At 41.7% G+C, this 23,413-nt stretch overlaps 1 protein-coding gene across 7 annotated transcripts in view; it reads left to right on the top strand.

The window, feature by feature from the left end:
* Window positions 1-22,997, top strand: part of LOC147859437 (acyl-coenzyme A oxidase 4, peroxisomal-like) — a 41,547-nt gene extending 18,550 nt beyond the window's left edge. For 2 of the 7 annotated variants that reach the window (XM_087325431.1, XM_087325436.1), the window contains exons 3-14: window positions 17,063-17,149; window positions 18,795-18,901; window positions 18,976-19,053; window positions 19,442-19,565; window positions 19,719-19,792; window positions 19,865-19,924; window positions 20,101-20,210; window positions 20,290-20,449; window positions 20,672-20,748; window positions 20,849-21,020; window positions 22,239-22,331; window positions 22,646-22,997. In XM_087325431.1, coding sequence (XP_087181557.1) covers window positions 17,063-17,149; window positions 18,795-18,901; window positions 18,976-19,053; window positions 19,442-19,565; window positions 19,719-19,792; window positions 19,865-19,924; window positions 20,101-20,210; window positions 20,290-20,449; window positions 20,672-20,748; window positions 20,849-21,020; window positions 22,239-22,331; window positions 22,646-22,789 — 1,286 coding nt within the window. In that variant the 3' untranslated portion in view covers window positions 22,790-22,997. Of the gene's footprint in view, window positions 1-16,504; window positions 16,659-16,834; window positions 16,904-16,954; window positions 16,980-17,032; window positions 17,150-18,794; window positions 18,902-18,975; window positions 19,054-19,441; window positions 19,566-19,718; window positions 19,793-19,864; window positions 19,925-20,100; window positions 20,211-20,289; window positions 20,450-20,671; window positions 20,749-20,848; window positions 21,021-22,238; window positions 22,332-22,645 lie in introns of those variants that run through there. The other 5 variants (XM_087325434.1, XM_087325437.1, XM_087325432.1 and 2 more) reach the window with 4 other exon arrangements.
* Window positions 22,998-23,413: the final 416 nt, after the last annotated feature.

Raw genomic sequence — 23,413 nt, forward strand, 5'->3', positions numbered from 1 at the left:
GAAGTCTATGGACCATACAAGATTGTGAGCAGAACACGTCATATATGCGAGAGAGTGCCTAACTCCCTTGCTAACTCTAATCTTCAATCGTGCCCTTGCTTAGGGTTTTCCACCACAATGGACCATGAACACAATGACCCCCATACATAAAGGGGGGGACCCCATGGACCCAAATACATATAGGACCATTATGATAGGTCATACCCTTGCTAAATTATATGGTGCAGTAATGGAGGTAGAGCTTTGTGATTATATGGAGACCTTAAATCTTCATACACCTGAACAGGCTAGACGAGCCTTCTCCACTATTGATCATATCTTCACACTTAGATGCTTAATTGACCAGACTAAGGCTCGCAAGAAGAAATTATATTGTTGTTTTGTGGACTTCCGCAAAGCCTTTGACACGGTCCCTAGAGAGCGGTTGTTTGATAGGCTTAAAAGCTTGAGGATACCAGATGGCATGGTTTGGGCCATCTACGCACTATATGAACAAGTGTCTGGGTGTATTCGATGCCCATGTGGCATATCCGATTGTTTCACTAGCACTATTGGTGTAAAACAAGGTTGCCCCCTATCTCCGACTCTTTTTGGGATCTACATTGATGAGATCACAGATTTTATTGCTCGTAAGAGAGGCAATGGAGTAGTCCTTGGGGATACGCAGGTTCGTATCTTACTCTATGCAGACGACATAGTTTTGCTCTCTAAATCTGAACATGACCTACAAAGGCACCTTAATGCCTTAGTTTACTTTTGCACACAACGAGGATTGGTAGTGAATCTAGGGAAAACTAAAGTCCTTATCTTCCACACGTCGGCCCAAGTTAGAGCTAAGTGTCACCTAACTATCTCCCATAGCCCAATTGAGGTGGTTGGATCATATGTCTATCTCGGTGTCACTTTCAGTGCCCGCTCAGGTAAATTTTTGATGACACAAGCAGCTAAGGATAGACTTACGAGAGGACATGCATCCCTCTCACTCCTCGAGAGACAATGCCATCAAGCATACTTCCAAGAGCCACAGACTAAAGGGTGGCTCTTTGACTCATTAGTGACTCCCTCACTCATGTATGCATCAGTGGTTTGGGCTCCAGGACTACCATCTTTCATGTGGACACAATTAGAGAGACCATTGGTGATGATGTTATCACGCCAACTCTGAAGCAAATCGACGGTCCCACATGACATTATTAGGGCTGAGTTCACTCTACCCCCAATGTTAATAGAAGCACTTTTTCAACTTGTAGTCTTTATCCACAGGATACATAGCCAACCACATGATAGAATATCCCATAAAGCCTTTAAAGCCTCTCGAGCACTGTATGAGTCCGGCTATACTAGCTCATGGTATGGCATGATGGTGAGTTGGCTTCTTGTGAACGGTCTAGACATTAATAACCTCCCCCCCCCTTAAGTACGACCACACGATTGATAACACTTTAATCTCTCATGAGGACCACAATAAAGTAATACGCCAAGAAATATGGCAAATTTATACTCGGTATAAATGGATCACCCCGCTAGAGGCACTCCCATCTAAAATGGTGTACTATAAGGAACACTTCATGCACTTCTCTAAGTTAAGTTTTATTACATGACCAAAATATCTAGATGTATTCTTACCACATGCACTAAGGGTTGTCATTGGTCAACTTAGAATATCATCTCACCAACTTGAGATTGAGAATGGACGTACTAATGGAGTCCCTAGAGAGGAAAGGATATGTAGGTTATGCCACATAGAGATAGAGGATGAGTACCACTTTACATGCAAATGTCCCACCTATGCCGAGATAAGGGCAAAATACCAAGACATACTTGGTTCCTCTCCCACCCTCCCTAAACTATTAGATACATTGGATATAAAGAAATTAGGCAGATACATCCTAGAATTGAAACAACATGGAGAGAATAAGTTACAAAATGTTGACAATAATGTTGCTAATGTTTACCAGCATGTAACAAATGAAGTTTTTCAGGAACAAGGGGAGACAACGAATGTTGACACACTTGCACCACTCGGGCTTTTCCTTGATGAAGCATAAAATCAAAGAAGAACCAAACTCCCTCGGATGCTGGGTTTCAAAGCAACTCGATGTGATGTAGAAGCAATAAAGAAAAAAAGGGAACGTGAGCTACACCGCCTAGAAGCCATGGATGGGGCACTCTATACACTGGGACCATGGGTCACATCCACACCAAAACCCTTTGACCTCTCACTTCTTTTCGAGGGGCTTGGGTGGAAATGAAATTAGGCTTAATGCAAAGTCACTTCTTTTTTATCAAGTATACCATGTTTTGTACACTACTAGAACTCTTTTAGCTTAAGCTATTTCTACTTTACTTTTATTTTAGTTTTGATGTTTGGATAAATACCTATTTTTGTTGTAGACCAACTGTCTCATGGGCCAATTTTGGCCTTAGAAAACGTTAATATATCTTTCTTTCTTTCTTAAATTAATTAATTAATTCACTCACTCACTCTCTTTTCTCGTAAGTACCTTACTTCCCTAGTGGTAAGTTGTTAACACTACAAGCACTGTGTCGTGGGTTCGAAACCCAATCTCCTCACCTCTCTATTATATACTTCATATACTCTTAATTCACTAGATGCCACTGTGGAATGTAGGGGTTGAACCCATGACCACTTGGTCTCCATTGGGCAACCTTACCAACTGAGCTACATCCATCTGGGCTCTCTCTCTCTCCCTCACACACACACACACACCTCTTCTGCTGCATAAAATCACTCCCGATTCTTTACATATTTATTTGGAGAGTTATGTTTGGAGCTTTACCATTGGGGGATGCATTAAAAAAAGAAACATTACTAAAGGATTGTGTTTATTTTGTTTGGTAGAATTGGAACATAGTAAGCATTGATTTCTTTCATGCTTGATGGCAATGCTGGTTTGGAGGTGTATCAATTTAGTGTGGATGTCTCTAACTAGAGTAAACATATCTTCCTTCGATTGGGTTTTTGCACATATGGAAAACAATGAAGTGATGCCTCATTTCCAAATTATTTTTCTTGAGGTATTGGGGGTTATAGGTCAATTGGAATATGCAGAATGCCTTCATTTTTTATTCACAAGTTGGGGTGAGAAAATATGTTGTAAAGTTAAAACGACTTCTTTTGTGGCAATTGAATTGGTGTGTAGGGTGGCATTGAATTTGGAGTCGTAGTAGTCTTTAGATCCCTAGATAGATAGAAGAGCTCTATAATTTGTAATAAGTTAGTCATGGTGGTGTATTTTTTCTTTCGTAATGAAAGCCATTGTTTACCGAGAGAGAGAGAGAGAGAGAGAGAGAGAGAGAGAGAGAGAGAGAGAGAGAGAGAGAAGAAAGATGTGACATTCTTGATTATGAATGTATAGAGAGAAATAGAACACAAAGTGGTGGTACATATAGTCTATATAGTATAGATGTAGATAAGATACAATCAGAGAGGGATGGGATGGAGTGGTGAGACATTCTTCTATCTTTGGTTGGCAATAACTCACATATCCAATATTCGAACAATAGAATTATGAGACGATCCGTTCCAATTTTATGAGACATCATTGGATAGAACGATGAAACAATCTTTTAATCAAAGTCCATTATAATATAAAGAACCTTAAATACTCTCACATTAAGTCTAGGTCTTTGACAATGCATGAGTATCCAAAGGTCTCTTAAAAGGAATAGAATCTAATCTTATTATTCTTCCAAGTAGAATGAAAGGGGATAACCAAAAAAAGACGTAAAATAAATTTTTTATTTTTGTTTATTTTTTATATTTTTTTTCCAAAAAAAAAAAACTCCTTCCATTAGTTATAAAATTTTACAAGATTATGTACAAATCCTTGTAGGGACGCAATGGTTCCATCTTATGTGGATGCCCACTAACTCAAGAAAGGGAGAGGACGACCATTGTTGGATGAAGGCTATTCATTGTCTTTCAACTCCATCGGAGCCACCCTTAAGGCCATCATATTGGCTCTTCAGATTGGCTACAATTTCACTCCATATCTCTTGCAGTAACCTTGTTGGATGTGCGGTTTGGTTGGAGAAGACTTGCCTACATCGTTGTTTCCATAGAATCCAAAGAGTTATTGGGCTAACCAATTCCAACACCTCTTGAGATTTGTCATTAAGAGGAGTGGAGTGGACATTGCCACTAGAGGAGAAAAGGACCTCATGTGCTTTTATCACCAAAGTCATCCCCTCCTCCCGATGCTCGTATCTGCCAACTGCAGCCTGCCATGATAGCCAACATATATTTCCCCACTTGATTGAACCTTGCACCTGGCATAATTGCAACAAGCGGCCAACGCCCCGCCATATTCGATGGGACGTTGGGCAGTCCCACAGAGCGTGTCGTATTGATTCTACTGCATGTGGGCACTCTACACAATTAGGAGAGCTAAGGTTCCCACGTTGCCATGCTCCCACCGGTAGGGACTTTGTATTAATAGCCATTGGAACGTGGTAATTTGCCTCGCGTGTTGTTTCCAAATTTTCTGCCAAAACTTGGTGATTATTGTGAGAGGAACTTGAAATGTGTGCCAAACCTTCGCAACAACCGGCTCTCAAGCGGTTTGAGCAGCTAGAATGTGGTGACCCAATCTAGTTGTGAATTGGAAGAAAGGGATGGGTTTGCTTCCTTGCCCCGCGTAGGAATCACGCCATGACCATTGCAAAGGGTCCCAACTAACCTTACGTAGCCATGTGTCTTCATGAGTACATATGTGCCAATTGGGTTGTACTTTGATCAGATCAGGATCTACAATCCATTTATGACTAGTATACGCGAGTACTCGAATTGCGTTATTTTTTGTTGGTGTCTCAGTGTCTCGCAATTCAGAGCCTTCGAGCTTGTCTAGTGGTCCCCTATCTCTCGTGATTAGAGATCCCTCCTCCTTGTGGCCTATCCATTTCTCCATTGTCGTCCTTTGAGTAGCAGATTCCCTAATCAGTAGAGCGTTAATGATTTCTGATCACATAGTCCATCCGCCCTTGATTCCATGGAGTATGTTCACCTTATCTTGTAGTGGTATTGAGAATCAAGCTCAACTTGGTCTAGTGTGTGAACTCACCTTGAGAGTGAATAGACACTCCAACGGTCAAGCGTCACCATTATGTCACCACTTTGTATTCTAGCATTTAGTATGAGTCATAGAATCATATTCTATGACACATAACTTATGAGCTTTCACATTCCCCGTTCTCCATGAGTCTTGTAGTTAATGAAGAGAGAGGGTGACTATATAAAGCACCCTCCTCCCACCTTGTATATTGTCGAGTCTTTCTCCTCTGTTAATACACTTTACCTTGTGTATTCTCTGTGTCTTACTCCTTGTCTCTCTCACTCACTCACTCTCTCTCTCATACACACACATAGTTCATATCTATTCCGCTGCACAGAATCCATCTCGTTGTCGGCTTGAGTTGTCGTCTTGTGGAGGCCGATTCACGCATCTTCTTTCAGCACTCTTCTTTGTGGTGGCCGAGCTTTCCGCAATATCCGCATTCGGTTGCGTTTTGACGGCTCGGGCCGGAGTGGAAGCTCCCCCTTCTTGCGAAGGTTCCTCGTTGGTTTTCATTTTGCGGCCGAAATTGGGAGTTGTTGTCGTAGGTTGGACCTCGTCCGCCTTGTCCTACGCCAAATTGGCCTCTCGCTCGTCCGTGTCCTCTTCCTCCGTTCGAGGGCGTGTAGAGCATGTGGCCTTCCGACTCATTGCTCCTTGTATGCACGTGGTTTTCTTCGACCAATAGCATTGATTGGAGCTTCACTACTTCCTCAGCATCGAGGTAATTCGGACTCTAGCCGGAATCATGATCTCTCAACGGCACTACATCCTCAACTTGTTATACAAGTTCGGTATGGCTGAGTGCAAATCCGCGGCAACCCCACTTGATCGCAATCTCAAACTAGATGCGAACTCCGGCACCAAAGCGTGTGAGCCGACTCAGTATCGGCAACTCATCGGGAGTCTCTGTCGAATACATGTGTATAATGGACGTATTCACACCATCCCGTTTTGGCCATTTATGTAATTAGCATAAAGGGTAGTTGCCCTAAGTCGGTCACTATATATAGTGACCTTGTAACCTCTTTGTGAGGTTGGTTGTTGTATTGTTGCTTTATGAAATAAGAAATTCTTTTGTGTCTCTCTCTCTCTCTCTCTCTGTGCAACGACCTACATTCTGTCATACACAGGGAATAAACAGGAATCGAGTGCTTCAAGATCTTCCGCACAGACGACATTGCTTCCAACATCTGGTATCAGAGCCTGCACAGTAGTCGGTCCTTCAATCCGCTGTCGGCCGTCGTCTCTGCATTCGGTTTCCTGCGTCATTCGAAGAAGAGAGAAGAAGAAGAAAAACCAGGTTTGCATCTCATCGCGTTAGATCATCTTTGTTTGGAGTAAGCCAGCAGGTTGTACTCCGTTCCCAGTGATCGTAACCGCTCGAGGTGAAATCCCCTTGTGCATCATTGACACGATCGTGCTCCATTCGGTTAAACGGCATCCGAAAAGGTCGTTAAACGCTGCTCGCTGCTCGTTGTAACCACTCGGTACAGATCGGTCTTAAGCAAACAACCCCAAATTCGTGCTTCATCTGGCTGATCGACATTCGAGAGGATCAGTTGGATCCATCTCTCTCGTCGCTGCAGTCAACCGAAGCAAAATCGGTCCAGATAATCGGTTTTAATAATCGGTATTCGGCATATATATCCGAAGCGAACCGGGCTCACTCCGACTCGGCAACATTCGGGAAGACCAGTCGGCTCTGTCCCTCAAGCTACCGGAGTCAATTCGAGCAAGTTCCGAAGCCGAACCGACTCGGGTTCAAATTCGACTAGAACGATATCGGGTGAGCCTACCGGCTGCACTCCAACAAGGTTCGTAGTCAACTCCGAACCGAGCTTCGTCAACCGAAACCGAATTTGATGGCATCAACATCCGGCTCGTCAGAAATGAGTCTACGCAAGTTCGATGGATCGAACTTCAACTTCTGGAAGGAACAAATGCAGGACTATCTCATAGTCAAGGGGCAAATCGATCCCATCGAAAATGAAGAACCTCCAGAAGGATACAAACCAATTGAGTGGCAGAAGCTGGACAGAATCGTCCGCGCCACGATTCGGATGCACCTATCGGAATCGGTATACTTCACGGTGCAATCGTGTACGACAGCATTCGAACTGTGGAAAACACTGTCGGACACTTACGAAAAGAAGGTCGCCGCAACGAAGATGTTTCTGATCCGGCGCCTCTACAACTTGCGGATGAAAGAATCCGACTCGGTCCAAGCACACCTCAATGAGTACGAAAGCATAAGCTCCCAAATCTCGTCACAGGGGACGGCAATCGAGGATGAACTCAGAGCAATGATACTCATGAGCAGCCTTCCCCCATCATGGGAAACTTTCGTCACAACCGTGTGCAACGCGTCAACCACGGCTGTTAAATACTCCGAAGTCACGAGCGCAATCCTGACCGAAGCAGCTCGGAGAAAGTCTTTCGCCAAAGACTCAACAGACGACGCCTACGTAGTACAAGGTTCGACAGACCGATCGAACATACGAGGAAGAGATTCCTCACGACCGCCGAACAATCAGCGAAGACGGAGCCAGTCACGGGATAACCGAATCTGCAACTATTGCAAGAAACCCGGACACATCAAAGCCGACTGTCGCGCACTCAAGAACAAGAACAACAAGAAGAGTGGCCGGCATGAGGAGATCAATTACGTCAGCTTCTCAGCTGATGTACTACCGGACGACCCGAATATACTATCAATAGAAAATCCAGTCGGATCAGAAGTTCTACTCACGACTGAAGAATCGAGCACATGGCTCTTGGATTCGGGCGCGTCATTTCACGTGACTCCTCATCGATCCCAATTTCGGCAATATACGATCCGTCACTCCGACTCAGTTCGAGTCGGCAACTCACAACACTGTGACATCGTCGGAATCGGCACAGTAGAGCTCAACCTTGCAGGGGGCTCTACACTTGTACTCCACAATGTCCGACATGTACCCGAGCTCACAAGGCCATTGATCTCAGTCGGACAACTAGATGAAGACGGCATTCGTGCCGGTTTTTCTTCGGGAGGGTGGACACTCCACAGGGGGAACCTCCTGCTTGCTAGAGGACCCAAGATACACTCACTGTATCCGTTACATGTTACGCTCAGAGAGGGTAACCTGTTTTTGGTGGATATTCCTGTGTCATCATTATGGCACCGAAGATTAGGACACCTCAGCAAGGCCGGCATCACGCACCTATCTAGCGCCGGATACATCCCCAAACTCTCCTTCTCGGACCATCAATTTTGCGAGCATTGCCAGTATGGCAAACAAGTAGCCGCATCACACCCGACATCAGCACCAAAAGAGACGAGACCTCTCGATTTAGTCCATTCGGACGTCTGTGGCCCAATGCCGAATCATCTCTAGGCGGTGCCTCTTACTTCGTCAGTTTTATTGACGATTCGACTCGAAAGGTGTGGGCTTATCCAATTCGCACCAAAGATCGTGTCTTCTCGATCTTCACCGATTGGCTCGCTATGGTAGAAAATCAAACCGACCGAAAGCTGAAATGCCTTCGGACCGATAATGGGGGAGAGTTCAAATCCGACGAATTCGTCAAATTCTGCCGACAACGCGGCATCCGACGTGAATTTACGGCACCACACAGTCCGGAGCAAAACGGGATTGCAGAACGAATGAATCGGACAATCCAAGAACGAATAGTTTCCATGCTCCAACACTCCCGACTGTCGGATGGCTTCTGGGCAGAGGCTCTACTCACGGCAGCACACATAATCAATATGTCGCCAAGTAGACCTCTAGGACTTCAAATTCCTCAGGAATTATGGATCGGCAGCAAGCCGAATTACGACAAGCTGAGGATCTTCGGATGCGAGGCGTACGCCCTTATTCCGAAAGATGATCGCCGAAAACTTGCACCTCGGTCCAGGAAATGCATTTTCCTTGGATATGGATCCGACGGCGAAATGGGATACCGACTCTGGGACCCCGAACGCAGGCAAATCGTTCGAAGTTCGGACGTTGTGTTCAACGAGTCGGCTATGAACCCATCCGTCGAAAAACCAATCGAAGTCCGAAGGGTAACATTTTCCGATGTGCCGACCCTTCAAGAAGGCCCCGCTCTCAACACACGGTCAGCTTCACGGGTAGCTGAACCTTACTCTACCGACTCGGACAACTCCGACTCGGCACAGCAGAACAACTCGCTTTCGGACCATCCGACCACGATACCCGATGCGACCAGTCCAATCATACCTCGACGATCCGAGAGACTGTCGCAACCTCCGGAGAGGTATTCTCCTGGAATTTTCTTCACCGACGCCGGCGAACCGACGTCTTACGAAGAAGCATCGACATCTGTCGATTCGGCCACCTGGCATCTGGCGATGGAGTCGGAAATGCACTCCATCCGGGCAAACAAGACTTGGGATCTGGTCGAATTACCTAGGAACCGACGTGCTCTTCCTTGCAAGTGGGTTTATCGACTAAAAGAGACGTCTGATTCGACCACCCCAAAGTACAAGGCCAGATTAGTTGCGAAGGGCTTCCGACAAGAATATGGCGTCGACTTCGACGAGATTTTTTCACCAGTGGTGAAAATGACAACCCTTCGTCTTCTGCTCGGCGTCGTGGCAGCCGACAACTTGGAGCTGATTCAGCTAGATGTCAAAACAGCCTTCCTCCATGGTGATCTCGAGGAGGAAATTTATATGGAGCAGCCAAAAGGCTTCGTGGCACCTGGCCAAGAACATCTAGTCTGCCGACTCAGGAAGAGTCTATACGGCCTCAAACAGGCACCGCGACAATGGTACAAGAAGTTCGACGACTTCATCCAATCAATCGGCTTCTCCAAAAGCGATGAGGACCATTGTCTCTTCACCAACACAGCTCGAGATGGATCAACCATCTTCCTCATCATTTACGTGGACGACATGCTAATTTCTGGACGCCACGCGGGCGAACTTGCCGATCTCGTTCGGCAACTGCGGTTGAAGTTTGCCATGAAGGACCTCGGTCCGGCCCGGCACATCCTTGGCATGAAGATTAGTCGGCATCGCGATAAACGACATCTTTTTTTGTCTCAGACCGACTATATCGGACGTGTCTTGGAACGCTTCAACATGCAATCAGCCAAATCTGCTTCAACCCCACTCCCTATGAATCTTCGGCTCTCTCAGCGAGACTGCCCGACATCCGGTTCGGAGGGGGAAGATATGAAGTCGGTACCGTATGCACCGGCAGTCGGCTCCCTTATGTACCTGATGGTCGCGACACGGCCTGACATCTCTCATGCCGTAGGAGTCGTTAGCAGATTTATGCACAATCCTGGCCGATCGCATTGGAACGCAGTCAAGCATGTGTTCAGATATCTGGCTGGCACAAAAGACCATGGCATTCTTTTCGGACCGAACCGAACCTCAGGCGTAGTCGGTTACACCGACTCGGACTTCGCCGGCTGTATAGACAGTCGGAAATCAACAACCGGATACTGCTTCAAATTCGGCAATGGAGCAATCTCGTGGAAGTCGAAACTTCAGGAGTGCACAGCGACCTCAACGACCGAAGCAGAATATGTAGCTGCGTCCGACGCAGCAAAAGAAGCTTTGTGGCTCGGTCGGCTGGCGCACACGTTTCGACAAGTCGAACATGACTCGGCTCCAGTTGTCTACAGCGACAGTCAAGGTGCTGTTGCCTTGTCGAAAAATCCGGTTCACCACAACGCCTCCAAACATATCGACGTTCGATATCACTTCGTTCGGGACTGCGTCATTTCAGGGAAAATCGGTCTAGAGAAAATATCCACAACCGATAATGTCGCAGATGGAATGACCAAATGTCTCTCGGCAGACCGTTTTCGGTCTCTTCGGCATCAGATGGGCGTAACGACAAACCAGTCCGGTTAGAGCCGGACACAGAGCAGGATGGTTCCCGACAACCTACATCAGCTCCTTAATGATCGGCTTCAACTGTTCCGACCCGACCAGTTCGGTCTTCTGTCTTCGAATCCTGCCGACTCGAACAAAGCTGATATGTCCGAGAACCTAAGTCTATACCTGTAATCTTAGATAACCCATGTATACGCCCATTACGGGGGAGTGTCGAATACATGTGTATAATGGACGTATTCACACCATCCCGTTTTGGCCATTTATGTAATTAGCATAAAGGGTAAGTCGGTCACTATATATAGTGACCTTGTAACCTCTTTGTGAGGTTGGTTGTTGTATTGTTGCTTTATGAAATAAGAAATTCTTTTGTCTCTCTCTCTCTCTCTCTCTCTGTGCAACGACCTACATTCTGTCATACACAGGGAATAAACAGGAATCGAGTGCTTCAAGATCTTCCGCACAGACGACATTGCTTCCAACAGTCTCATCTATCTCACGATCACTCGACCCGATCTCAGTTATCCAATCGGTTTCCTTAGTCAATTCATGCAAACACCGTGTGATACTCACTTGGATTGTGCTAAGCGAGTTCTACGATACATGAGCGGCACAATGGATTGTGGAATCCTCTACAAGACAGCAATGCCAATACAACTCGAGGGGTACACATATGCCAATTGGGCCGGCTACAAGGCCGATAGAAGATCAACCTTCGGATTTGTCTTTTCCTTCGGCAACGGAGCAATATCCTGGAGCAACAAAAAGCAACCAATCGTCGCTCTTTCGAGCACAGAGGCAGAATACAGGGGCGCGGTTGTGGCCGCATGTGAAGCCGTATGGCTCAAAAGGATACTCAAGGATCTGGGCGTACCCATCAAGGATCCGACTTCCCTTTATTGCGACAACATGAGAAATATCTATTTGGCTCGGAACCCGGTGTTCCACGCAAGGACAAAGCACATCGAAGTACACTATCACATTAGCACAAATCTTCAAACGGCCAACATCTTCACTAAAGCCTTAGGAGCCGACAAGCTATGACAATTCATGACCGATCTCGGATTGACGATCCCTGACCTGCCAAGCTTGAGGGGGAGTACTGAAGACACTACGCAATAACGCGTGGATTTCACAATCGTGCAACAAAGCCGCGAAGAGCCGATCTACTGCGCAAAGCCGCGAAGAAAGACGCAAGCCGAAGCACAAACTTCACAACTAAGCACAATGCAAGCTAGAGCACAGATTCCTCAACTCTGCATTAATGTGAGTCGACGCGGACTCCGGAATGCGAGTCAAAGAGGATTTCGGATACCGTCTGAAATTGACCCGACTTGAGCTTGAGGGGGCGTGTTGAGAATCAAGATCAACTTGGTCTAGTGTGTGAACTCACCTTGAGAGTGAATAGACACTCCAACGGTCAAGAGTCACCATTATGTCACCACTTTGTATTCTAGCATTTAGTATGAGTCATAGAATCATATTCTATGACACATAACTTATGAGCTTTCACATTCCCCATGCTCCATGAGTTTTGTAGTTAATGAAGAGAGAGGGTGACTATATAAAGCACCCTCCTCCCACCTTGTATATTGTCGAGTCTTTCTCATTTGTTAATACACTTTACCTTGCGTATTCTCTGTGTCTTACTCCTTGTCTCTCTCTCTCTCTCTCTCTCTCATACACACACACACAGTTCATATCTATTCTGCTACACAGAATCCATCTCGTGATTCTTTACAAGTGGCAATGACATAAACCTTCGCCAACCTTCTATACTTTTTTCTGGACCTTCTGCAATGTATCCCCATGACAACCCCTTAGTAATACATGATCCCAGTAGTTGATTAGATTCATCCTTGATACATGGGTTCCATAGGATACGTTGACTGAACCAGGCAGGTTCGGATCTTGGTTGATCACACTTGAGCCCTCGACGAATGTCACACCATGCCTTCCACATGGATGCACTGAATCTATCCTCCAATTGGCGGGAGAAACTAGGTTTGAGATCCTTGTTTAGAACCCATCCCGTTTGGGGGGGCCAATTGACCCCTTTTCGTGGCCTAAAAGTAAGCGAAACGTAACCTCAGTAGCATTTTCCAACAGTCATTTCCTGGTTGGAGTCCTCGCACCACAAATTTGGCAAGTAAGGCTTTTGATTGTGAAAGGGGATCAATAAGACCCAATCCCCCTCTCAACTTAGGCGTTGTGAGTATAGGCCACGCCACCTTGGTGTGAGCTACATGGTCTTCCTTACCAGACCAAATGTAGTTGTGGACCAATCGTTGAATCTGATGTATACTTTCCTTGGAGATTGTCCATCATGATAGACTATATCATGCTGTTGCGAGTAGTACCTGATTTGCCACTATGATGCGACCCACTAGCGACAGTTTTGTCGAGCTCCAATGTATCAACTTTTGTCGAATGGAATGGATAACGGGTGCAATTATAGTCTCCGACGGTATGTTGAAACCAATTTGGAAACCTAAATATTTGGTGCTCGCTCCTTGATTGATCCATTTGAAGGAGGGATGTGGGTGCCACACCGGATGTGTTTCCTGAGAGAGCCATATTGCACAGGATTTGTGCCAATTGATCATGGCATTGGATCTCTTGCAAAATACAGTTAGCCCACTTTCTAGCTTTTGGAGGTTTTCCAAGTCCCCTTGCAGGTAGACCGTTGTGTCATCTACAAATTCTATATCCAGGATGCTTTGGTGAGAATGAGGTACGAGAAGACCACGTAGGTTGAGATGTCGTGAGTTGAGAAAGCAAGAGAGTGCTTCGACTTATAATAAAAATAAGGATGGAGCTAGTGGGCATCCTTGTCGTACAGATCAGGATATTCGGAAAAAGGGACCCCTTTCACCTGCCAATGAAACGCAACTGCTGTCATTCCTATAAAGTCCTACAATGCCTTTGATCCATGTCTCTTGAAACCTGAGTTTCCCCATCACACTTTCTAGAAAGTTCCAGCATATCCTGTCATATGCTTTCTCAAAATCTAGTAGCACCACCGCTACCTTGTTGTTGGTACGCTTCGCAAGGGCTACTACTTGCCAGAATGAGAAGAGGTTGTCTAGGATGCTCCAATTTCTAACGAACCCTGTCTAGGACGGATGAATGAGTTGAGGGAGAAGTGGTGTTAAACGACATGCCACGATTTTTGCGAGCAACTTATAGACAGTATTGAGAAGAGTTATAGGCCGCCACTTGCTAATGTCATTGGCATTCCCACCACTTTTAGGAATGAGATGTATCATCCCCTATCCAAATTCCTCCGACATGCTTCCAGAGGCGATGATCTCCTCATATGCCTGGAGGAGGTCTTCTTTAATAGTGTCCCAAAGGCATGTGAGAAAGTGTGGGGTGAGGCCGTCAATTCTGAGGCAACTATCGGCATCTAAATCAGTGAGGGCCTCCCATATCTCGATGATTGATAGGGGACGCACGAGCCATGTATTCATTTCCGGGGTGACTTTCTCGGGTATGCTTTGGAGGATAATATCTGCTCTTATGTCTTCCCCTGTAGCTATAATGTCTTCGGTAAGTAGGCGGTCATAGTAACTTATGGCAATATTCCTCATTTCGTCGCCATCCTCAGTGCTCATTCCATCCTCTCAGTTGAGGCTGTGTATTGCAGTTCTAGCGTGCCCCGGGCCTTTGGAGCAGAAGAATTCCTTCGTGGTTTTGTCCCCTACTCGAATCCATGCGCCATGCTTCCATGAAACTCCATGTCATATATTTCCTTTTCCGCCATGTTAAGTTCATGTTTGGCCGTGGTGACTTGTCCTGCAATCCAAATACATGATGCGTATCTCTGTTGAAGTCGTTGTAAGGCTATTAGTCCCCGTTTTGTCCTCTGTCACTTCTCTTGAGCATCCTTGCTTTTGGTCTTGACAATCTCATGTAGGAGAGTTGAAGCTCTTGTTAATTTAGCTAGAAGTTTGTCAGATGTTGATGAGTCATTGACGGGTAATGACAGGATACTCAAAAAAAGACGTAAAATAATTTAGACTTAACACCTCAGAATTTAGAATTAATATCAAACAATTTCGAGTTAATATCTAATTATTTAGACTTAACACGTAATGATTTATACTTGGACACCTAATGATTTAGATTTGATGTCTAAGATTTTATAATTAGATGATAACTTTAGATTATACTGAAACAAAAAATACAATATAACATTACAAAAGACAAAGAGTCTCAAATATCTATCTCCATGGAGATGGAAATCCAAGTTGTAGATGTAGATGTAGATAAGGATATAGATAAAGTCAAATCATAGAGATGTTGGCATGACACCTAATGATTTAGATTTGGCATCTAAGAATTTAGAATTAGATGATAACTTTAGAGGTAGATTGAAAAGGAAATACAATATAACATTTGAAAAGACAAAGAGTCTCAGTTATCTATCTCCGTGGAAGTGGAAATAGAAATTGTAAATGTAGACATGGATATAGACATAGATTGACATATTCACATTCATGGGGGTTACCAAATGAATGCATACGAATACGCATAAGAATGCATGAAAAATATTCATTGAAAAAAAAGTGTTCGTACTTTTTAGTTTCTTCAAAGTTCATAGGGGTTTAACAAAGAAAACTTTGACAATAAAAAGGGGTTTAACTTCACATTAAAAATGAGACTTACACTAATAATATTTTTACATAATAGATGTAAAACTTAAAAGTATTTGTTTTATTTTTAATAAATAATAAATAAAAGGTTCATTAATTCCCCATTTTTACTCTCCCACAAAATTTGAAATTTTTATGTCATTAAAAAGGGGACCTCACATTAATAATATTTTTATAATATGTAGATATAAAACTTAAATGTATTTGTTTTATTTTTTAATAAAACAAAAAATCAATAAAAGGTTCACACAAATTTTCATATTTTTATCTAACATTAAAAAGGGAACCTCACACTAATGATATTTTTATAATAGATGTAAAACTTAAAAGTATTTGTTTTATTTTTAATAAATAAATAAATAATAAATAAAAGGTTCATTAATTCCCCACTTTTTACTCTCCCATCAAATTTGATATTTTCATCTAACATTAAAAAAGGGAATCACACTAATAATATTTTTACATAATAGATGTAAAAATATTTGTTTTTTTTAAATAATAAATATATGTAATATTCTTGGGGTCATTTTGTATTCTCGAATATTATGTATGTCGAATACCACGAATATCATGCATGGGTCAATCTATGGATATGGATATAGATAGACAAGTCAAATCTAAGCGATGTAGACTTGATACATAATGATTTCGATTTGACATCTAAGAATTTTGAATAAGCTGATTACTTTAGAGGTATATTGAAAAGTAAATACGATATAACATTAAAAAAGATAGAGAGTCTCAATAATTTGTTTCCGTGAAAGAATCCAATTTGTAGATGTCGATATAGATATAAATATAGATAGATAAGTCAAATTAGATAGATGTAGACTTGACATCTAATGATTTATTTTATTTATATTTGTCAAATGTCTTAAAGAGTGTAGCAATGTGGCTATTAAACATCAATTGGAAAAGAAACCTGTGTCAATATCATGGGTTTGTGTGTTCTAATCTCCTTAGCACTGAATTAGGAAACCTAGGCAGCAATGGCTAATCAGAGGAGCTGGCAAAGAATTGCCACAATAGGACAACATTTGCAGCCTAGTTCAAGTGGGACACCAAGTATGTGTTATTTGCATTTAAAATGTAGTATCACAATGTTAATCTAGTTGGGTATTAATCAGAATACCCTCAAGTCCTCAAAAATTACAAAAAAATACCAAATTTACCACTAGAAGCCGGTATTTTGAACTATATTGCATCAACATCTCATTACATGTTTATGTTTGATTTAACAGGGCATATTGCGGAGCTCTCAGTAGAAGAGATTTCACAATTATGCATAAATCCCGCTTCAACTTCTTGGGGTCAGGACCTCTAGTTGAGAGATCTGTTTGTGTTTTTTGAAGTTATCAATGTAGTTATATATATGTATGTATGTATGTATGTATGTATGTATGTATGTATGTATGTATGTATGTATGTATGTATGTAAGTATATATATTTATTGTTTTCGATGTGATAGAATTGGATGCTGAACGTGCTAAAGTGGGGCTGGATATGGCGATTGCATTCCCTCAAGCAACATCAGCCTCAAAATTTCCTCCATGTGGTAAAAGCATCGTATTTTTTGTGTAGTAGTATTTAGGTGTTGACTTTCTTGAAAGAGTTCTGAAGGGATAATAAAAACAGAGAGTGAGTTTGCCACTATTGAATCTCTAGTTTGTTAACAATTCACTAAGGCTATTCTCTGTACAATAACAAACGTGTGAGTCACCTGCATCATCTTCTACCTTCACGTTAATAGATGCATGTAACTCACATATGCACATTATTTTCAAAGGATACTCATTGACTGACATTTTTCATGTTTCCAATGTGTTCAGCTCAATTTTCAACTGAAGTTTTCTAGTCTTTGTATTTACTGCAAAACAGTTTCACACCAATTTGTCCCAAGCTTCCTTTGGGAGCAGCGCAACTTGTATATGTCCAAGCATCGAATCTATGATGCTAAGTGATAGCCAATGCAACGCTTTTCTAGCTCCTTGATTCCAACCTTTGTATGCCCTGATTTGTGCAACAGTTGCATTTTCTTCTGGGATCTCTAGAGCCTCTTCTAGGTCTCCTTCAATGCACTCCCAATACCCTTTTCCCATAAGGAAATTTGTCATTCTCAAGTTCCACGTAGGAAAATTGTTTTTATTAAGTTTTTCAGTAACTATTTGGCTTCCATTTTTGGTAGCCATCTCTATTTGAACTTCAGCACTTCAGCTGTGATTTAGTCCAACAAAGAACTGTGATTCAGCCCAGCAACCAGGGCAATATTCAGACAGTTTTTTATGTCTGCAATTTTCAAGGCAGTTTTTTTCTCCTCTTCTCTCGCAGCAACCGGCTCTGATACCATGTTAACAATTCGCTAAGGCTATTCTCTGTTCAACAGCAGACATGCGATGGGCAAGAACACTTAGTTCAAGAGTAAAAAGGGGAGGAGAAGACTCACCTATGGAGCAGCCAAAAAACCTAATTTATATCTCACTTTTCACTCAAGGATTTTTAGTGACTTATGTAGTGCTGATACCTAGTATTAGCAGTTAGAGATTTATAACTTTTCATAACCGCTTCGAGGTTGACCTATACTAACTAACGTCATTATTATGGTAGCTATTTCGCCTAATAGCTACTTTGCACAATCACAGTTATTGATCTAGTAAAACAAACTGCTTTTGTTGAGCTTGTTTCTCAACATGCCTAAAGGAATTTTGACATGAATTCTTAACCTGGGTAGGTCTTTCCAGAGGTGGATGGGATTTGCTCTGAAGCATTGGAATGGTTGAAAGTTTTTTGCAGTCAAGATGTGATTCTCTAATAGAATGTGTAACTGTAGCAAATAAAAAATGCTAAATCTGAGGACAATGAATTTGATATTAAGGATTAGAATGGGTCAAGCGATGCAAGATGGTTGGACAGGGAACTTGAGATTGATTAACTATTGAATACAGTACTGATTGGGCAGACCTAACAGTGTAACAAAGAGAAATACTAATACAAAAGAGCGTGAATTTGCCATTAAAGTTTGGAATGGTCTGGTTGGAGTAGGGGACCCAATATTGATTCTATCCAATTTATTACTGAAGGATTTTATTTTCATTACTGATGCTACTTAGTTAGGTGTAGACCTGAACCATTTGGTAGCATCAATTTTCAAACTTTAAATTTATCAGGTTAATTTTTACCCGTTTCTATATTTTTGTGTCCAGTCTCGGATTACTATCAACTCGATGATCTTTTAACACCTGAGGAGAAGGCTGTTCGTGCACGAGTAAGAGAAACTGCAGAAAAACACATCGCGCCTATTATAACCAAAGTAAGTAAAATTCCTCAAAACTTTTGTTCTTGCCATTACTAACAACTCTGATTCAAGCACCTAAATTCTTTCAGTACTGGGAGAAGGCAGAGTTCCCTTTTGAACTTGTGCCTAAGTTCGCACAGTTAAAGGTTTCTGGAGGTACAATCCAGGTATGTTCATTTTCTTTTTGTAAAGAAAATAGAGTAGAAAAAACATTGATGTTTTACTATCATCAAAACGCTAGTTTCTAGAACTTTAGTAACTTTTAGCGAGATTACATTGGCTGAATGATTTGAATACAATTGGTTCCTCACCTAAAGAAAGAGAATTTTAATTGGGCAATTCTCTTAAACTCAACACTTGTGAGAGTCCTAGGTTTTAGAAATATAGAAGTTGTAGGAAGAGTAAAGCCTCTGAAGTTGCTGTATATGAAACCATGCGTGATTCAACATTGTTATTGTATTTTTAAAATTTTAACATAAAACTACTAAATATAGTGGAACCTTTTGATAAAAAGATGAATCCATTATTCACAGATGATGTAGTTGTTGAATGCAGGGTTATGGATGCCCAGGGTTATCTATTGTTGGGGTTGCAATTGCAATGGCTGAAATTGCACGAGTTGATGCAAGTTGCTCTTCCTTTATGTTGGTGCACACATGCGTAGCCATGCTCACAATTGGTATGCTTCATTTCTTATCACATTTAAATGAATATTGTCTGTAATGCAACCTGCTATTCTCATGCGACTATTTGCAAAATCACGTGCACATGTTTGTTAAATCTTATGCAATTCTTTGTTAACTCTTCGGGATCAATTTTTTTTTGTGACCAGCAATGTGTGGAAGTGAGGAACAAAAACAAAGATATCTGCCATCTCTTGCTAGTCTTGATAAAATATCGTGCTGGGTAAGGTTCACTAATTGTTAGGAGTACATATGATAACATTGTCAATATATGGATCTTAAATACATGATGCAGGCTCTGACGGAAGCCGATTATGGTAGTGATGCAAGCTCTTTGGCAACAACTGCATCAAAGGTATTTCTTGTTATCGCTCAGTTGTTTTGTACGAACTCTGATTTTCTGTTGTATCCTCGAGCTTGTGAAGTTATCGTATTCTGGTCAACATTGTGATAAATGCATTGAAATTTATTTACTGAATTTGCAGTTAAATTACCATTATGCTACTTGAATAACATTGGTGTTTAAATCAGGTGGAAGGAGGATGGTTACTTAATGGACAGAAGAGATGGAATGCAAACTGTACTTTTGCTGATGTTCATGTTGTTTTTGCTCGGAATACACTGACCAGCCAAATCAATGGGTGAGGAGTGTTCAACTACTAATTTTAACATTTGGGTTTGGTAGATATAGCTGACCTGTTCTTATGTGTCTAATATTAGATTTATTGTTAAGAAAGGAACACCTGGATTCACTGCAACAAAGATTGAGAACAAAATCGCTGTGCGAGTTGTACAAAATGGAGATATTGTCCTAAAAGAGGTGTTTGTTCCTGATGAGGATCACCTGGTTGGAGTAAAATCTTTTGAAGATACAGCGAAGGTTGTAAAGTCTTTCTGTATAATACTAGTTAGTAAGGAGGCAGGGCATCAATGTCATTGAAAAATATCTAAATACAAAAATGAAGGGCGCCATCACAAGAGAAAATAAGTTAATAGAAAGTGTTAAAATGAATATAATGAAAGTGATGTGACGGTTAACACAGACCTGTGTTTGATCCAAATTATGCCTAACATTTGTGCAATCAATAATCTAATGCTGTAGGTGCTTGCAGTGGCTAGAGTTGTAGTTGCATGGCAAACAATCGGTATAAGCATGGGAGTTTATGACATGTGTCAAAGGTGCTCTCTTTCTGAATGCTAAATAATAGAAAGCTTGTTAAATGTATGAAGGTTTATCCAAATTTATAACAATATGTTCGCTGAAATGGAAATTCTTCAGATATCTGCAAGAGAGAAAGCAATTTGGAGTTCCATTAGCATCATACCAAATCAACCAAGAGAAGCTAACACGCATGCTAGGCAATATACAAGCTATGTCTCTTATGGGATGGAGATTATGCAAGCTATATGAAGCAGGAAAGATGACACATGGACATGCAAGCCTAGCAAAGGTTGGTATGATGATTGCTATTATACACACATGTATAGAGATAGATCTCCTGATGGATTAGATTTTATATTATCATCAGATGTTAAATATGACACGTGGTCCAAAGTGAAACAGTTTTATGCAGTGATTCTTCAATTCTGAAGAATTTTGCTTCGTATCTGTTATGTTTGAGGCCAGGAGAGAGTGGACATGTGTATTGATAGAGCATTTGGGGGGTTGGGTTTTCTTTGGTCCAAGGAAGACTAGTAGAAGCACTTAAAAACACATGCCAAACATCCAGGTTTTTAAAATACTAGAGAGCAATATTGACGAAATTAGGATGCCTATTTTTTATAGAGATAGCAATCTGATGTTAGAATGCCAAACAAACTAATTTTTCTACATGATCATGCATAGAAAGGAAGAAGAAAGCTATATTAACGTATTTTAAGAGGCTAAAATGGCCTATAAGACCAAATAAGAGACTACATCTTGAGTGTTGTCTCATCTTTGAGAACAAATCAAAATAAAATAAATACTACACAGTAAATATAAAAGTAAATAAGATGAAAAGAGAAGAAACGAGGGAATCTGGTTTTTGGCACATGTGAGATTCTCAAGTTAGGCATATTGTAGCTTTTGTCTTCGAAAGATCTCTAGCATAGGTCAATCCAGAATGGAAATGTCACGGCAAATTGCTATTCCCCGATCAATTGAAACCCCTTTGTTATGTCCTGGTCTGGAGCCCATTTGTGCATAGAGAGAGAGAGAGAGAGAGAGAGAGTCCACACGGTTTTAGCTCAATCGGCAAAGCTGTCCTGTGGGAAACCAGAATGTCATACATTCAAACACTACGTTCCGTGGTGCCTCTTTGATGTTAGGTTCATCAAAGATGACATGAGAATCTGTGAGAATGGTGTGAAATATATGAGCATTATTGTGGGGGTTCTAAACCAGGGGAGATGAAGTAAAGCAGTTATTTGTTTGTTTTCGGCATAGGGAAGATGGCACATGAATGTGCTTGACAATTTTGTGTATGAGCATGTGAACCTGTGCTTTGTGTCATGTTCCCGAGTATATATATATATGAGTGGGTGAGCATGTAAATCCGTTCCTGAGTATTTGTAATATATGAACAGGTGTATGTATAATATATGAATAGGTGTATGTAATGACGTAGTTGCATGAAGATGGGTAAATTTGTAAGAGTGTGTATGAGAGAGAGAGTTTTTGTTTTTAGGCTTGGAATAGTTTACGTGCAAGGGAGACAGTGGCATTGGGTCGAGAACTGCTCGGTGGAAATGGCATTCTCGCTGACTTTCACGTGGGGAAGGTTTAACTCACACATTTTTCTAGAGCCTTGGATTCGAAGATAGGGCAAAGAATAACAGAAAATACCCATGTCTTTTCGGATATTTACCAGAAAATACCCATGAGTTTCCAAATAAATATTAGAATATCCAATAACAGTAACTTATGGGTACTCTCATAAAAATTGCCAAGTCAGGGAGTATTTGGTAATTTGGAAATTTAGGGATAGTCTGGTAAATATCCAAAAATGGCAGGGTATATGCTGGTGTTTGCCCCTTGAAAATATGCAAGCTTGCATTATATGTATATACATTGCCCTAACATTTTGATTTATAGGCATTCTGCGATTTGGAACCGATCTACACTTATGAAGGCACATATGACGTGAACTCTCTTATTGTTGGAAGAGAGGTGACTGGGATTGCAAGTTTTAAAGCTCCTTTTAAAGGGGAAAGGGTGAAACAAAATGGGTATCTCTAAATAAAAAAACATTCTTATTGGTATAAATGCAAAGTTTTCAATCCTTTTGAATGGAAAAAAAGGATGATGAAATAAATCCTTTGATTATATGTATGTGTATAGAAGGGGCAAGTGGTAGTCTGTTTAGCAATAAGAAACAGCCTCAGAAAATATGTTTTTATTTATTTGTACTGAATATTCAATGATTCAATTGAGTTCATTCACGTCTCACACGTGATTATAATTTTCCTGAGTATCTCAATTGCAGATATGTTATATGTAGGCAGGAACCTCGTGTATCTCAAATATTTTCCTTTTATACACAACTTATTTCTGAGGAAAGGGGTGTACAATGAATTCCTTTGTAGAATTTACCATTAATGTGCATACAGGGGAGAGATCGATGATTGTCATGGCGGTGGATTGCCATAATCTGTTTGTTCTGAAGGATAACCACCAGGGATGCATACCATGAATTTAAGCACTCTGAATGTATCAAAGGTCTGTATATAAGTGATTAGTACAAGTGATGACTTGATCGTACGCATGTATGGGAGAAGGGTGTGTGTGGAGGTTTGTTGAGATGAACTCTGTTTTGATGGAGGCATGTGAAGCAAAATGCATTTACAAAATTTTCCACCACAG

Source organism: Azolla caroliniana, unplaced genomic scaffold (assembly GCF_043228905.1).
Source record: "Azolla caroliniana isolate FFs.n. ecotype wild unplaced genomic scaffold, voAzoCaro1.0.p SCAF_10, whole genome shotgun sequence".
In the NCBI taxonomy this organism is placed as follows: Eukaryota; Viridiplantae; Streptophyta; class Polypodiopsida; order Salviniales; family Salviniaceae; genus Azolla; species Azolla caroliniana.